The sequence below is a fragment of the Scatophagus argus genome, chromosome 7 (genome assembly GCF_020382885.2).
Source record: "Scatophagus argus isolate fScaArg1 chromosome 7, fScaArg1.pri, whole genome shotgun sequence".
Taxonomy (NCBI): domain Eukaryota; kingdom Metazoa; phylum Chordata; class Actinopteri; family Scatophagidae; genus Scatophagus; species Scatophagus argus.
Window position 1 is genome coordinate 4,402,828 of NC_058499.1, and position 18,129 is coordinate 4,420,956.

The 18,129-nt window shown below is 41.7% G+C and overlaps 1 protein-coding gene across 1 annotated transcript; it reads left to right on the plus strand.

The window, feature by feature from the left end:
- The first annotated feature begins 1,618 nt into the window (after positions 1–1,618).
- Positions 1,619–13,742, plus strand: ckmt1 (creatine kinase, mitochondrial 1). Its single transcript, XM_046393935.1, has 9 exons — positions 1,619–1,877; positions 4,900–5,098; positions 6,433–6,528; positions 6,963–7,184; positions 7,569–7,654; positions 10,369–10,492; positions 11,296–11,430; positions 11,726–11,851; positions 12,823–13,742. Exons 1-9 carry the CDS (start codon positions 1,732–1,734, stop codon positions 12,934–12,936), a joined length of 1,248 nt encoding a protein of 415 aa, XP_046249891.1. The 5' UTR covers positions 1,619–1,731; the 3' UTR covers positions 12,937–13,742.
- The last annotated feature ends 4,387 nt before the right edge of the window (positions 13,743–18,129 follow it).

An 18,129-nucleotide genomic window follows, 5' to 3' on the forward strand; every position in this document is an offset into this window, starting at 1 on the left:
TTACCACAGCAGGTTTTTCCAAGTAAGACAAAGTATTTTTTTTATCTTGCAGGTGTTTGAAGTTCAGCAGAGTCCTACTGCATTATCAGTTCAAAAAAGTCCTGCGTGTTGTAAACTCCACGTCCTGCAGAAATGCAGCATGAACTTTGATCTGAGTACAGTATGCCCACTATTTCCTCTTTAATCCACAGATTACTGAATTATCCTCCACAAAGAGCTCAGGGTCTGAGTATAAAACAGTGTGGCCTCTGTCAACCAGGACTTTTCCGTAAACACACAATGCTCAGATCTGATTACGGACTATTGCCAAAGTAATTGAAATTGCAAGCTTTTCTTTCATTTTCTTTTGCAAAGATGAGCCACATTAGTACATGATACCAAACACCATGTGCCAATGTGACAGAAAGGTATTGGGCCTGAATCAGAAGAGGTCTGTGATGCCAAGCTTTGGGTTCAAAATGTTGTCAAGTGTTCTTGAAGCACAGCTTAATTCTCCTCAGAGTTGTTTTTGTAATAAAGAATCATGTCATAAGAATGTCAGATCAGTGTAATGGCAGCAGTGCAGACCCACGTTTTCAACAGACGTAAATGGAGGCTAAATAAATTCCAGTGATAAACAGTTTTTACTCAAGGAAGTTAGTGTTTGTTAAGCTGGCTGTGTTGCCTGTAATGACATGCAGTTGACTCTGTGGAGGAAAAAAGGGAGTTAGATTTTGAGATATTTTCTGTTGAATGCCAAATCTGCCGTGACGCGTCGTTACGAGGAAGTGGCGGCAGTTTTGATGGTATAAATGGCTCAATTAAATTAAGAGAAAGAGTGAGTGACCGTGTTGTGTGTTTTTGGACTGTGGAGTAACCCAGTGTGTTTGGCGGGCGTGACGTGAAACCCTTCAGTGCTGCAGCCCGGTTCACCTTCAGTATTCTCACCACGCACCTCACCACCACTGTCAAGTCAGCAACAGTAAGCCACGTGACTTCCTGTACAGCGCACGTTTCACAATAAAATGTTTAGCGATCACCCTTAGAGGATTTTTTAAAATTAGAATAGAGTGCTGTAGATACGGAATATTACCACGGTCATCATTATTATTGTTATAAATTATCAAGTTCTTTAGATGTTATGTAGAGATTTCTCACCAGTCTTTCGTGTATAGCAGCCTTCTACCTCACAGTTAAGTCACTTAAAGATGATTTCATTATGTCTATAAATGTGTTACGTTGCTGCGCAAAGTGAACGGTTTGTTCACGTTATGGTCCACGTTATTCTTACCTGGTTACCACAGTTTTTTATAAAATTGATTTTGTATTACATTATAATCCTAGCTAGCTGCTGCACAGTTTTATGTCTCAGATTCTAATTATTGTACATTTTGTTTCACTCTCGTAATCTTAATTAACACAATTTTTTATATAGACCTGCATATGTGACACTGCTGGAGTGAGAAATTCATTGTCAGCGACTGCTTCGTTTTAACTGTTATGCATATGACAATAAAGAACCTGAAAACCTGAAATGGTCTGCCGGCAATTTGCTATGACTAGTGACAAAAGCTCGTGCTTTTGTTTTGACGGTAAGCTTAATTTCCTGTCTTGTCCTGTCTGTCCCCGTCCATCTTGACGTCCCTCCGATCCGAACGTCCTCCTCTTCATCATTCCATCAGAGCCTTTTCATCACCGACGCTCCCGTCCACCTGTCCCTCCTTCGTTTAGACACCTTTGAAGAAAACTGAAATGGCGAGCAGCTTCTCAAGAATCTTGTCCTCCAGACGAAACATTGGGATCCTGTCGTTGGTCGGTGGCTCTGTAACGGCTGGATTTCTGCTCCATCGGGAACATGTCAGCGCCGGAGTCCCTGTTCGCAGGAGGTACCCCGCCAGGTAACGATACCCCCGCCGGCCTGTGCGTCCTTTAAGCTCAGTAAACACATTTTATGTCATTGATTTTGAATTAAGAAGTCTTTAATAATGTTAATGCCTGTCATCAACTCAAGGTGTGATTATATTCTTCAGCATTAAAAACCCAGCTTCATGTGGAATCTAATGAAAATGGCGGAATGTGAAACATGAGTAACCTTACTATCTAAACATTTTAATAATAAAAAATGGGGGGCATTCAACCACCTCAACACTCATAGAAATAAGGGTTCCAGCTTCCAGGGCTGAGGTTCTACCCACAAGCATTTCTGAAGAACCATTTTAAAATGGTCCTTTGTGGTACTGAAGGTTTAAATTTGAACCATTTTCCACCCAAAGAGCCCCTTTGAGAAGGGTCCTCTTACCCTTTACACTGATATGTTAAATGTAATTTACAGCATAACCTCAATGGGTTTGGCCCAAACCAAAATGTACCAGGATCTGTAGCTTTACATTGTCAATATATTGTATAACATTATATTGTCAGCTTGGTATGGCTTTGAAATACCTAATCCAAGCTGATATTTAGTGGCCCTTACAGTTGTGTACAGCACTCTGTATTTAACCCATCCCAATCTTTAGGAGCAATGGGTAGCAATTGTACAGTGCGTTGGGGCTAGACAGAATTAACTTGACACAGAAAGGCCAAATTAGCGTTTTCTCAGTTTAAATATTGGTAATTGTAACAGATTTTTAAAACAATGGATGGCCATGATATAATGTAATTCAGTGATTTCTTGCCTCATTTGTGGAATACAATATGGTTCTTTGCAGAACTCTCAGAAAACAAGAGGCTTATAAGTAAAACACTTATGAAAGTGTTCAGAGCCCTGTGAGGGGGTTCTACATGAAACCGCTGGAAAATAAAATAGTTCTTGGTTAAAAAAAAACAAAAAACCCTGGATGGGTTCTTGTTAGTACTCTTAGAAGGTGGAAAGGTTCTGGACAGAACACAGAGAGAGGGTTCTGAGCAAAACCATTACACAACAGAAGGGTTCTGGCTTCTACCTACTGCACATGTTTATAGGCCTAATCCTTTAGAACCCTTTTGAAAGGGTTCTATACTCATATGAGGACAAGCCAGAGAACCCTACATGGTTCTAGTTGGCACATTTAATTCTAAGAGCCTTCTGGTAACTAACCTTGACAGTAAGAATTAATAAATTAAATTAAAATGTAACAGGCTTAGACCTTCATGTCACAGTAATTTACACAGTATGAGTAATGATGTCAGATGCCATACAGCACAAACCAAAGCATAAAGCATGATAAAGGTATTATCAGCTACTTTAAAAGCACTGAAACATTATAGCTCTGCACCTCTCCAATAATATGTTAGTAGTATAGGGATTTATTTGTGAGGGACCAACTGTGTGACATGCATTTTATTTATCACAGACCGAAGTTAAAGAACAAGGGGAAACACAGCATACGACAAACCTACTGATACAATACAGATTTTACGTAACACATGAGTGGAGATTGTGAAGGAGCCCATGTTAGACAAATATGACAAATGTCTGCAGTTTTTCTCGTAGGATGAAACAGAAGGGAGTCACCAGCGCCGGATTTCAGAGGACAAAAACGTTGCCTCATAACTTGTGCTCTATGCTGTGTAGTGATGAATGGGACTGGATGTGAATCAAAGACACAGGAAAAGGGGGGGAGGGGGTGGTGATGCGTACGTGTCCCGCAGCAAGCTTGCATTATAAAGCAGTGCGCATATACAGATTAGTAAGGCGTTATCAGCTGCTTGGATATAAATCCGAGCCCAAGGTGTTGCGTAATAGTCACACACCAATCACAGGCTTTACACAGAAGTGATATATTTCACGCCAAACGTTAGTAACTACAAAGTCGTTGACTCGGTTTGAAGATTAGCCTGTGAGCTCAGTCGTTGCTCTGCTGGCCTCAGTTTTGTGGTTTTCTCTTATCAAGCCTTACTGGTACACTTAACAGGTATAATCCCAGAGGGAAAGATGAACTGAATCCTGCCAGTGGGACCCGCCCATACTTAATGTTATTAATCATTACAGGTAGTACAGTGTAAGGTTAAGATAGCGATAAAATAGCCTACAACTGTGTTCTTTATGTCAGAATTTAAAAACACAAATAATATTCTGGGTGGAAATAATCCTACTGACCATGCAACTGTGACAAAAGTGCACGCATACCCATCTAGACAGATAGACAGATAGATACTTTATTGATCCCGTGGGATCGTCAACAGTAATAGTAGTAGTGTTATTTTGGATTCAAATGTCTTAGCCCTCCCTGTCATTTGGCCAGCAGCAGGTAACAGGAATCCATTAGCTGCTCCTGCAGGTTTATTCTTTGTCATGTCAAACCCAATTTCATTCCATTCTTGGCCAGAAGAATGTATTTTGTTGGTTCTGTTTCTTTCCATGCCAGGGTGCCTGAAAACCTAATTAATACATTTGAAGATAAAAGTGCATTACTTTGTTTTTGCTGATTTGTCAGTATTATTTCACTGTAGAAACATAAATCTAAAGGCTTTCTTCTCCTTGAACATTAAAATGATCACACTTGTGACACCTCATGAAGATTTAAAAATTGATTATTGTGAGCCTGTTCTGTCTGTCTGTTTGCCAGTCTTTTTTTTCACCTTTTAGCCAAAACAGTCAGTTGTCTTAAATGTGTCACATATCATTTTATTGGTGTTCACAATGCCAATGTGACTAACAGTACCAGCCTCATCTCCCTGTGTCTCCTGCATCATCTTTGTCCTAACAATGAGGTGCCTTCACAGCAGGTATCCCATAGCCAGAAGGTCACAGGTGTAAACCCCAGTTACCTGTGTGTGCAACATAAGGAAGTGTCCTTGAATAAGTCACTCTGTCCCTGCTTCAAAGGCACAGCTACATGGTTAGCATGTGCCCACACTGCCAAAAAGATTTTTTCTCTTTCTCTCTCTATCTCAAAGATCGGTGCAGTAATATTTTATCTTGCATTTATATTTGTGCAGTGCAGAGTACCCTGACCTGCGCAAACACAACAACTGCATGGCAAGCAACCTGACACCTGCCATCTATGCCAAGTTGTGTGATAAGGCCACTCCCAACGGTTTTACACTGGACCAGGCCATCCAGACGGGCGTGGACAACCCTGGGCACCCCTTCATCAAGACTGTTGGCATGGTGGCAGGAGATGAGGAGTCTTATGAGGTCAGAAGGAACTCTGCTCTTTTAAACTGGCACATGCAATTCCTCGCTACTGGGTGGAAAGGAGGGAGTGGCACATCTCCATCGCATTGTGTATCGTACAAGAGTCATGGCTGACCACAGCTTCCCCCAGGCTACCAGTTTGAGTTTTCAGGGACAAAGTCCAAACCGCAATAAGTTACATAGCAAATAAAAGTACTGCAAAGTAGATACTGATATTGACATTATAAATTCCTTGGTGCAATCCAGTCCCAACCAAACTTCCTGTTACTGTCAACTAAATGTCAAGTAGGTAGATGAAAGCCCTTTTTTCAGCAAAAACAATAAACGATCAGGAAATATGATTTGGTGCATCTAAAAAACGCAGTCACCCGATCGTCCTGCCCTGTCTCAGGGGAAGGGGTTTTGCAGTACACGTCAGGGAGGCTTTTAGACTAGGACACCTCTTTTGGGATGTCTCTGTAGTGAGGGTCCAACAGAGTTTCAGTTTAATTGCGTACTTCCTTTAGAGGCGACAGAAAATATCCAGGACTTCTTACAGTAGTCTATATATATATATATATATTTAATCTAATATTAATTTTCGGGTCACAACTGAGGACCAATCAGTGGGAGTGTTAAGACTGCAGAGGCTTGTCTTGTCTCAGTGAAGGATGTTATTTTCAAACACTCCAGGTTGCGTCACTCCTGGCTGTACCAGAATGCATCACAAGACATTCTTACCTTGTGGTAAGACACAAGACATTCTTACCTTGTGGTAAGAATGTCTTGGGTTTTCTACAGTTTCCTTTTTTTGGTCTACAGTTTCCTTTTTTTGGTCTCATTTTTGTTTGTAGACACTTAGCTAATGTTTTCCATACAGTATCTCTAAAATCTAATGCAGTATATGATTCATCATTACTCCCTGCTCTTGACATGTGTGGGTGTTTCTTCTGAATGTGGTCACATGGGTGTGGTATCACTGTTGAGGTCCTGACCTACAGTGTGCAAAAAGGGCTGTCGTAATGTAGATGGGAAATGAAAAATTATACTGACTGGACTGGCAACTTAGACTTCTAACAGCTTCTAGACCACCCTGAAGAATATTATGCTTTAGCTTGTACTTTGGATGTAAAAGTCATTTCTTATGGGTTATTGTTATTTTTTGCTTTCTCGCTGCTTTTATTGCAGGTTTGCTCCATTATCACATCCATGCTTGATGTGTAAAGTGATTTCAGTTGACAATATATCAGGGATACATACCTTTCCCATGGCTTAGACTGATGAAACGAATCCAAGTAAAAGTATGTATCCATTGTGTTATGTTTATTGATTCTCAAATTCTGGGCGTTTTTCAGGTATTTGCAGAACTGTTGGACCCCGTCATCAAAGAGAGGCACAACGGCTATGACCCCCGCGCCATGAAGCACCCCACTGACCTGGACGCCAGCAAGGTAATACCCTCACAGAGCTACTTCTTATCAGAGAGACTGTTTCATTCTGCACTGATTTAAGTGGAACAGATGTTCTTATCGCAAAAAATTGATTGGCAGCACCTCGAAAACACCTACACCAATCAATTAATGTGTACATTTTAAAGTAAGAATAAAGAGTGCCTGGCCTCACAAAGTCCTCCCACTCTTTTACGTATCCTGTCTTTTTCACCAAGCTTTATTTCAATGCTTTTTTGCGAGAAAAAATCGAGGTTTTTGGTTCTACCACCTGATAATTAACTGCCAGTGGGATTAATGCTGCTTCCAGACAGAACCTCAGGTCTATGTTTTTTATAATTAAAATTTAAATCAGCGGTACAATTACACACTGCATTTAGAAATATAAAATGTGCAAAGTGTATGTAGAAATATTTCTCTACTTGTCTTTGTTTCAGCTCCAGTCGGGCAATTTTGATGAGCGTTACGTGCTGTCATCCAGAGTGAGAACGGGCCGCAGTATCCGAGGACTAAGCCTGCCTCCCGCCTGCACTCGGGCAGAGCGCAGAGAGGTGGAGAGGGTGGTGGTGGACGCCCTCGCCGGCCTGAAGGAAGACCTGGCCGGGAGGTACTACAGTCTTACCCAGATGACAGAAAAGGAGCAGCAGCAGCTCATTGATGTGAGTGATGTCGGGATGCTGCTGTACGTTATTGAAATACTTTGGACTTCGTCTGCTAATGCAACATTTTCGCTCTTTGCTTGTGGGGGAAAAGAAGTGCTGGCAGTGTTTAAGTAAAGAGTCATGTGGTAATTTCAGGTTTTAAATTTTGCAAAAAGAAAATAATTTTCTGCAATTGTGATAAAGGGTAGACAGACGTTCAGTTTGTCAAAATAATTGTGTACAGGCTAATGCATCCACACCTCAAAGCATTCTTCTCCCACCCTCGAAGAGCAAGATTGACCAGTTTGTTGAATTCAGATCTCACACCCTCGTTTCTCCCTCTGACAGTATGGTCCAATCTAACTTTGAGCGTATAACTTCTGTTCCTTGTTTTCACAACAGGACCATTTCCTGTTTGACAAACCGGTGTCACCCCTGCTGACATGTGCAGGTATGGCTCGTGACTGGCCAGATGCCCGTGGTATCTGGTAAGTAAGACTTGATACAAGGCAAGGCAATGCCATAGCCCTCAGCACTGTTTACCTCACCTACTTGCACTACTTCCACTCTGTACTACCTCACTTTACTCGTTATGTTACTATGTTACTCGTTCTTACATTCTATGTATGCACCAATCACCAAGACAAATTCCTAGTAATGTGAAACCTCTTCACTTACATGGCAATAAAGACAATTCTGATTCTGATTCTGATTCTGATTCAGGTGTAAAGCAGTAAATCGGGTGTTGTTTGTGTTGATAACCCAGCATTACTACCGGACCATGTTACCTTTCTGCAGTGGATGTGATGCGTGAGCCAGTTTGTTTTAGAGACAGTGACTTTCCTCTGTATTTTGGACTGAACCTCTCGTTATTGATGTTATCAGTATAGTTTACTTGTTGTTCATTTATTTGAGATCACCAGAATAGATGGGTATAACAGTATGTGTGACACTGGTATGTGAATAGTAAGATATACTGACTCTCCATTTAATGCTGCCAAACGGAAAGGTGTACAAATTGAAAAGAAAAGGTCCCAGGATTGACCCTTGTGGAACTCGTGAGAAAAGTTCTATAATATAATATAATAATAGTATAATATATAAGATGAGATAAGATTCTTTATTGTCATTGTGCAGAACATACAACGAAATTTCAGGTGCACTCAAGAATTGGGCTCAGTATAAAAAAGTGCTATAAAATAAGTAATAAATAAATAAATGCTCTCATTTCATTCACATAAAACCCGTATTCATCCTTCACACAACCCACATTCATTTTTCCATACACTATTGCCGACATATGCAGTTAAAAGGTGAGATTACAAACAAAGTATATGATAAATAAATATTACACATAGATACTATTCTGAAATTGTAAGTTATTGCACACTAGAAATGTAGGAGCTCCTCTCCTGAAACTGTGGCAGACCAAATGACCACCTGAAGTCTTGGAATTGGAATATGATCAATGTTGTCAGAGTCAGCTGCAAAGTCGAACAAAACAAAAGAAATGAGAACTCTTTTTGAATCAGAGATGATCTTAAAGACAGATGGTCAGCTCTGACTCCCAGCCAGTACACATCCTGTGCATTGTGGATCAGAAATGTTTCCATGTGACTGTTTTAAGTTGTTATTCCTAAGGAAGGTTATGTTGAAGATTCATCTGTAACTGAGTATAGTTCATTTGGAGTTGTCCATTTTCCAGCTGTTTTATCCCATTCGTTTCATCTTTGGCATAGTCGCACCATTAATGCCATCTTGCTGTTGCTGAGCTGTGGTGGAGGCTTATTGGCAATGCAGACAACCTAAGCACTGAGTTTCTGCATGTAACCAGGAATAGCCCAACGCAACATGTCAGCCAGCCAAAATCAATCAGCAGCCTCCCTCCTCTCTCCTCCTGCCAGCCGGGTCAGCCAGCCTCTCCTGAATAATTCACCTTCACTTCATCCCTCCGTCAACTCTTCTTTCAGCCCAACTGGCAGCTTTCTCTTTCCCACTGAGGCTCATTCTCTGTTGTTTTATCACTGCCCACATTTTCTGCTCTGCTTTCCCTAATTTTTGCTTGTCATTACTGCCATCCTTCTGATATTTTTTTATTTTAGTCCTTCTTGTCTGTCGTCCTATCCCTTCTTCTCTCTCTCTCTGTCTCGCTCTGTTCCTCTCTCCGGCCGTCTCCATAGCCTATCCATTACCTTATTAAATCTCTAACAATATTGAGGAGGTCAGTGTGGACAGTGGCTATGTTAAATACTGTGTGAAACTGGACAGTTTGCCCCTTTGACTGGTGCTTGTAAGGGTAATGAGGTCACCAAAACCCAATGGATGCTGAGCATGAATGTGTTCAGCAAATGCCACTGTACTTTCCTTAGTAGAACTTTTAGCTCTAATGTCTGTAGCACTTGAGAGAGGGTCATAGGATGATTAAAATACTAAAGATTAACATGATGAATGTCGCCAGTATTTACAGCAAAATTCATGGGAATTTCAATCATTTGTCTCCCTTGAAAATGAGATCTTAATCTCAGTGGGCCTTGCCTGATTAAAAAGGGTATGTGAGCTAAGATGTGGGACAAATTATTTTATACCTGCAAGTGGCAGTCCATAAAAAATCAGGGATTGCATCATTTGGACTTTGAAGACCATGGATGTTTGCACCAATTGGACATCAGTGTATCTGACCGATAAGTCATAAATCAGTACTGTATCACAAGGCCTTGTGCGCACAGTGCAGCCTTGCAGACCACTCTGAGAAACAGAAACCATGTCAGGGGCAGAAACGAGCATCATCCTCTGTGACTGACTGTTGATGGTCTCCTCTCTACTAACCAATGTCATATCAGTTGTTTAACAGAGAAAACCCATCACCAGTCTCTTATTATTAACTTAACCCACACATTTTCTCCCATTAGGCTTACAAAATGTAATTTATCTGTATATATGACTTAAATATATTCATATTTAGAATTAGTAAAGATACTGATATGATCTGGTTAACAACAACCTGACCATAAGCTATGGATGAGAAAGGGAAGTCAGATCTGTGTTCAGGTTTACAGTTTACTGCATCAGAATGAATGAATGGCGGCTCCCTGCAGACTGCACTGTGTCTGTCCACTGCTGCTTGGGGCAGATGCAGAGGACAAATAAAGCTAACTCATCCGTTTCAGTACTAAAACACTCAATATAACTCCTCTCTGTGCAGGCACAACAACGAAAAGACCTTCCTGGTTTGGGTCAATGAGGAGGATCACACCAGGGTCATCTCCATGGAGAAGGGAGGGAACATGAAGAGAGTCTTTGAGAGGTTCTGCAGAGGCCTCAAGGAGGTAATGTTGTGTTTGTATGCATGTGTGGATTGTTTAAGATGTTGAGAGAGATGGACTATGGCTGGGACTGAGAAAGAGGAGACTTAACATTTGATTTTTCACTCTGATCTGTACGTGCTCTGTGTTGCCAATTCATCTGAGGATGTCACACATAAACAAGGAGTATATCGAACAACCACGAGCCGGTTTGGTGTACACAGAGGCACATTCTCTACACTTGTGTGGTTATTTTGCAGAAGTTGGTGTGAGTTGACATAATCCAACCATAGTGGATCATAGTGGACCACTGTGCACTGGTCCACAGCATCTTTAATCAGCTGTAACAGACATGTCTGCTCTGCAGCTGTCAGATGGTTGTAAGGATTTAATCAACTGAAAGGGAGAGCGTTAAGAAAGGTATATCGTGTATGCTTGTAGAAGCTAAGAACTGCTCATACTAGTACTTTGCACTGCCATAAAAAAAGCTTGTGGACAGATGCATAAAAACACACTGTCCAAACATGGCTGCGCAAACATAAATTATTTATCCAAGCAGTTCCAAGTTCCCCATTAGAGAAAGAGCAAAGGACAAGCGGTGCAACATCTGGTGCTGCACTGTTACACACTCAGGGTGTGACAAACAAGTCTAACACTATGCTAGTGCGCATTTAACACTCCTTATCTCTCTGGAAAACTATGAATCAACAGCTACTAACAGCTTGCTGTGTATGAAACAGAATGCACACACTGTTCAAATGTACCAAAGTTCAGAGGTTTTACAAATCAAACACACACTCATCAAGCTGTGACTTGTGCTCTCTAAGGTGGAGCGTCTGATCCAGGAGAGAGGCTGGGAGTTCATGTGGAACGAGAGGCTGGGTTACATCCTCACCTGCCCCTCCAACCTGGGCACAGGACTCAGGGCCGGGGTCCACGTCAAACTGCCCCTGCTGAGCAAGGTAACACTATTTCTGTAAATCAGAGAAAAGCATTTGATAGTCATGCTTTAGTAGATAATAGGGATATTGGAACAAAGCATCTGCATAGCTTTAAAATCACTGAAATAGCTAAAGAATAATGTCATCTTGTCTTATCTCAACCTGTCCTACATTAGAATGGGACTTGAACACACACATGCATGTTGCAAGAAGTTTTGATTATTTGATTTAATATACACTGAAGTGTCACTTATTTACATGGTGATTTAAGTGCTTTGAAATAACTTTGTAATAACTTCTGTCTCCCAACCCCAAGGATCCTCGCTTCAGTAAGATCCTGAGCAACCTCCGTCTGCAGAAGAGAGGGACAGGCGGAGTGGACACCGCCGCTGTGGGCGGTGTGTTCGACATCTCCAACCTGGACCGCCTTGGACAGTCTGAGGTGAGGAAACCTGTGTAGAGACAAACAGTGTGAATAATTCCCTGTTTTTGATCAATGGTGCAAAACATTTGCCTGCCGAATTGCTCCACGGGAGTACCATTGCCTTAAGGTATTCATCATGTATCTGACAGCAACTACACTATAGCCAAGCCAGTGTTTTGTGTGAAATGGTGCTGAAGCTGTTTCTCACAGTTGTGAGGAGAGGAGAGTTCTTGTCCATGTCCATGTAGTTTGTCTTTTTCACACCCTCACTCATGCTGTCACGCCTGTGTGACAGAGACATGCACTACAATGGAGCTCTTCTCTATTGTTGTTGTTCTCCATCAGCTGGAATCGCCCTCAATACGACGCAGATTGAGAATCAGCCGTGTGAGTTTCATGTTCATTTGAGTTGTGACTTCTTGTGACTGAGAGAACACAGACTTCTTCTGTGCACGAGAAATGAATCCAGGACTTTAACATAGAGAGGTTTAAGTGTTGGGAGGTAAGTAGGGCACTGCAGCCACCTGACTCCAGCGTCCACTCCTTTTCTAAGCTTTTTTGAGAGCGTGGACTACTTTGGCCATTTGGTCCTCCATCATCCAGCCTGGTGACCACTCAGAAGAGGAGCACTCTGAGGGTGGAGTCAATGCCTTAATAGGTGGAGGAGTGAACGCGGTTCTCAAAAGCAATACATAGAACACATGACAGAATCTTTCTTGCATCTTCTCGTATATGTTGTGATGTTGTTGCTCTAAATGAGAGCATCAGGTAAGTGTTGTGGAGGTTGGCTGTTATATTTGGTAGCGTGTTCATAATGTCAACACTTTGGCCGTGAGGGGTTTGCAGATGTTAGGACTGCACATCAATAATTTTCTTCTGGTGTCAAACCCTGCACATATTTCATTCTGCACAGTGGTAAAGCAGAAAGCAATCCGTCAGCAGAAGGGGGAACTGAATGAATAAAGGCAAAATGTGATGTCCGTCCGCAGGTCCAGCTGGTGCAGACTGTGGTCGACGGTGTCAACTACCTGATCGAGTGCGAGAGGAGACTGGAGAAAGGCCAGGACATTAAGGTGCCCTCACCCATCAAGCAGTTCAAGTAGACACTGATCCCTGACCTCACCCCACAAACCTCCGGGCACACGCACACACGCACCAACACTGCGCTCTGTGCCCATAGATATTCTAAATATCTATGTCATTGCCTCATTTATGACTACTACTTATCTAATCACCCCTCTCTGCCCTCCCACTATACCTCTCTATAATATAATCTTACATATATTATACGCATTTATCTGGCTGAACCGGACTCCCTGAATCCTGCATTGGGCTTAAGTGTGTTTCAGTTGTTGTTTTTTATCTTTAAACTTAATTTCCAACCTAGCTCTAAATTTGAAGTACCGATTAATGAAGGATGTACAAGCTGCAGTCTCTTGTAACAGAGCAAAGCTGGCCGCGGGTTTGCCCATCTCTGCACGGCCAAACAATAAGTAAGGCTCCGCTCCCAAAGCACTCCTGAGCCCACCACACCTTAGCTTCGCCACGCCTCTGTCCCCTCCTGCCGCATGTCCCACACTCAGCCTGTCATTCCCGTGTGTTGTTTGGTCACTCCTTTTATCCGGTGCTTGCATAGTCCATCCGTTTGTGCTCTACTTTCCATTGTGGATTGTGTGTACGCTGTTTCTTTTCACCATTTTGAGTGTGATTTGAATGTAGACTTAACAGAGCAAGAGACGTGTATTCTCTCGAGGAATTGAGTGTTTGATGACGCGCTTGGTGTCAAAATGAAATGTCTTAACGCCGGCTGGATTCTGTACTGTAAGCTACTGAAGCAATATCATTCCAGCTCATCACTGAATGTCACACTGTAATGTCTTTTATTAAAGAAATCATCTATTTAACAGTACCTGCTCCGTCTGTCTCTTGTTTTGCTTGTTGCTTTTTTTAGCTTCTACTTGAAATAGACTTACTTCTTTGGTATCCAAGAGGATTTTGTCAGACCATGAAGCCCAAGCTCTCTGTAACCACGGTAACCAAGCTCGAGGAGCGTGAATGCGATCAGCGTGGTTGCATAGTGTCATGTGGCAAAGTTTAGTCAGAGGCATAACTGTATTATGTTTGAAACCTTTAAACATGGAAGATGTCGGATTTTCTTGACTTAATTAAGTAAAACAAGCACAAATAGCAGCTGAATAGTTTATGATCATTGTATGGTATTAAGTGTTAATCTTAAGTTCGCCTTGTAAGGATTTCCAGGTAGTCGGGGCATACAAATTAAAAGCGGACCCTTTGAGTCAGGCCCACACATGCACAAAAGCTACGGCTTGAAATAGCAGATCATCAGAAAATGAACCAGCGATTATTTTGATAAATCCTCTCCGATTCCGGCCTATCAGAAGTGACGGTGGCTGCTTTTCTTACATGGCGGTAAATTAAAAATCTTATGGTTTTTAGTCAGACAAAGCAAACAAATCAAAGACATCACCAGGGCCTCTGAGAAATAGTCACTGCAAATTTTCTCTCTTGTTTATCATTTTATAGACCAAACAATCAACTGAAAAAATAATTGGCACTTTAATCAAAGTAATTGTTAGTAATTATCCTGTAACAAAAATGTAGTTATTTATCTGGAAAACAGTTAGTATGGTGCAAACACTCAATACCCAACCACAACAAAAAAAATATGCTGAATGAATCGTGTAATCTCTCATCTAAAGTGAATATGAACCTGAATATGTCCGTCTTATATTTACAAGCGAGCGTTTTCTCTGCAGTGTAGGAAGTGTGTAACAAGTGCATTGTCCCAGTGGGAATAAATAGAGTTTTATTGTCTCCAGTGATGAAACGGGCAACAGTTTTTCCAGTGTTTCGGTGTGGACGCTGACAGGACAACAAGGCGCTCAGTGTTCTGACAAGACGCAGCTGAGACGTCAAGTGTTTGGTGTTGGTGGTGAGGCACGAGGAATCTGTTTCTCCCTCTCTCGCTCATCGAGGATTTGGAGGAAGGTTCTAGTGCTCCCTGAATGCACACACACATATATCCTCTTCCTCCCTCCCCTCCCTGCCTCCGTCTCTCACAGCTCTCAGAGCACGTCACATGCACAGTGCTGCGGACTTCTCCTCTCTCCTCCTCCTCCTTGTTCCAGATATGGCTGAGGAGCGAGCGGGTTGTCATGGCAACCACCTCACAGAGGCAATGGGGGCTGCGATTTAGGAGGGAAGGGGCTTTGTGGGTAACGGAAAACAAATCTCTACAGTGTAGTGTTGAGACCGCAGTGCTGCAAAGCGCAGCACACACACACACACACACACACACACACACACACACACACACACGTACATAACACATGTTCCCAGGATAAAACGGTGCTTGAATAGAGATGAAACAGACCGACTAGTGGGGGGAAATGAAATGCCAATTAAACGATGATGAAAATACTTTAGCCCATAATGTTTAGTGTGGTCCAGTAGGTTTCCGTTCAGTGACCTTGGGGCAGTACAGATCCTTTACAAAGTGCTGTGTAGTGCAATACTGTTCTGTACTCTCCCTGCACCCTCACACTTTCATCACAGCTCCACTGACACTGACAGTCAGCCCTCCTCTAACCTCATTTGGCCCCTCTTATTGTTTCCATTTATTTCTGCCATTCCCATTGAAGCTGTAAGTTTACAGTAAACGGTGGCTGCTCTGGCAGAAAGCAGCGTGGCTTTAAAGGATCAGCAACAAAGTTTAGGAAATAAGGTTTATAAGAATGACAAAATGAACTCTTTCCACACTGACATACGTGGTTTTAGGCGTGTATAGTGGAGCTGTGAGCAAATGTTTAGCATTTATTACATCTGCATGAGTGAAGTGTTGCGTGGAGTCCTGACAACATACTTATTATGTTCTCACTACAAATACTTGCCTAAGATAAGCTCAGAAAACTCTGTACTGGAGGCAGGTGTTCTGTGTTTTAGTGGAACAATAGAAATTTTGAGTTTGCATGCAAATCTGAAAGCTCTGATTTTAGGCCCCGTAATTTCATTACTTGTGTATGGCTTAGATTTTAAGATTTACTCTAATCATGTCTCTAAGTGTCCTCCTCAAATATGGTGAAGAAGACAAGTTTGAATTTTTGGCAGAGAAACATGAATCTAATGAAAAAGTGATGAAGGCCTAAGCTCTAAAGAAAATGTTGCTGAAAGATGGGTCCCAAAGAGGGATAAGTTGACTTTTGCGTGCAGCATACTTGTTACTCATGGTTTCTCACAGAGCATCAGAGTAACATGTAGCAGGTTGGAAAAATAGATTATAATACAAAGAGAGTTGAGGACTCCAGTGTGTATTAAAGAAAATTTTACTTACATCACTTACTTGATTGCTGAGGTGCCGCCTGACCATCACACCAACAAGGACTTTAATAACATCACATTCTAAACACACAGACAGCTTTGCAGCTCTAACAGCTTCCACTCTTCTGTGAAGGCTTTCCGCAACATGTTGGAGTGTTTCTGTGGGAATTTGTGCCCATTCATGCAGCAGAGCATTTGTGAGGTCACACACTGATGTTGGACCAAAAGGCCTGGCTCACAATCTCCGTTCCAGTTCACCCCAAAGGTGTTGAATGGGGTTGAGGTCAGGGCTCCGTGTGGGCCAGTCAAGTTCTTCCACACCAAACTCATCCAACCATGTCTTTATGGAGCTTTGCTTTGTGCACTGGGGCACAGTCATGCTGGAATGGAAAAGGACCTTCAACAAACTGTTGCCACAAAGTTGGAAGCATAGCATTGTCCAAAATGTCTTGGTATGCTGAAGCACTGAGATTTCCCTTCACTGGAAGTCTGGGGTTGAGCCCAAACCCTGAGAAACAGCCCCGTACCAATACTTTTGTCTATATGGTATAACTTAGCTGTCTGTGAACAGAGTGATTGAGGAGTGCTGTCAGAGAGTGCTGTCAGAGCTCCCTCTGCTGGTATAGTTATAGAACAGCAGCTTTGTAAAGAAGAAAAATGGTTAGCACAGCATTCAGCTGCAATAAGAATAGAATCTGTTTGAGGAGTTTTGTGATGAAGTTCAGACAGCAATCCATCTGCCTGAGCAGATTAAAATTTTCAGTCAGGTTGTCTTGTTGAGATTGAGACCTAAGAGAAAGGAACACAATCAGTATACAAAACAACACAAACAAGGCCAGACACCCACAAACGACAAGTGATTAATGAAAACAATACCAAGAGTCATAAAAACATCAGATGCTCTTGAATAGCCAGCATTATACTTGTAGAATAGTATGTTATTATCAGGGGTATACAGATTATTGTATACAATATTCAACATTTATTGGTATCAGTATTGTTTTTCTCTAGTGAATGAAAAAGCCCTGAAAAAACATATCAATCAATCCTTAATTAATGTGTGACATGTAATCCATTGTGCACATTGTATCCTGCCAGATTTTATCATCATCTGATTTTGCTTTCAGTGTTTTTTAGATAGTGAAGGCTTTAACAACATTTAATGGGATGACAAGGAATTAAAGAAAATTGGCAATGCCTACGTACCTACGTAGCTGTTTCACATGCTTAGCCAGATTAACCTGTTAGTGGACCCTGGAGTAAAAACTTCTGCTGGATCCCTACTGATCCCCACAGCCGATTCTCAGCCTCCAGTCGCCTTCTGCTGAAGACAACCTGACCGCTGATCTTCTGCTCTGTTAATTTATGATTATCTGATTAATCTTCTTGATTTAGGAATATGCTTCATTTTATGATATTGATTTTTACACAGGGCCCCCCTACATGACAGGGTCCCATCTCAGCTTAAAGTGTACCTAATGGAAGTGGTAAAAAATCCAGCCTCATTCTTAATGGACACAGAATCTGCTTGTTTTTCATCATCTAAAAGCAAAAAAATCTGTTTTTCTATTTTTGCTGTTGGGCAATATGGTCACCTGTTGTTCAGTAAGTGTTTGACCTTCAGATTAATTCCCTGATGCAGCAGCAAAATAGCAAGCAGAGATTATGTCAGTTATAGGCAGTCAGTGGAAAATGGACGGACACAGAAGCAGTTGATAACAAACTGCAGGTAATGCTAATCAATTTCTAAGAAAAGTTTATTATATCAGCAAAGGCTCTGGCACACTAAATCCCCGCGGCTTAGTTTCTCCACAACAGGTACTCAATCCAATGACTGTAAAAATCTGCAGCTCAACATTGTGTTTGACCAAGGCTGTAAGAACACTTGGGATTTGTATATTAGAAATTATGAGCTCATAAAATATAATCAATGCGAATGAAGCTAAATTTGGCCAATC

Excerpts from the sequence above, each read along its gene's own strand:
- ckmt1 (XM_046393935.1), top strand. The coding sequence starts at position 1,732 with ATGGCGAGCAGCTTCTCAAGAATCTTGTCCTCCAGACGAAACATTGGG. Across the intron at positions 1,878-4,899 it reads CGCAGGAGGTACCCCGCCAG|TGCAGAGTACCCTGACCTGC; the intron begins GTAACGATACCC and ends ATATTTGTGCAG. Across the intron at positions 6,529-6,962 it reads CTGACCTGGACGCCAGCAAG|CTCCAGTCGGGCAATTTTGA; the intron begins GTAATACCCTCA and ends TCTTTGTTTCAG.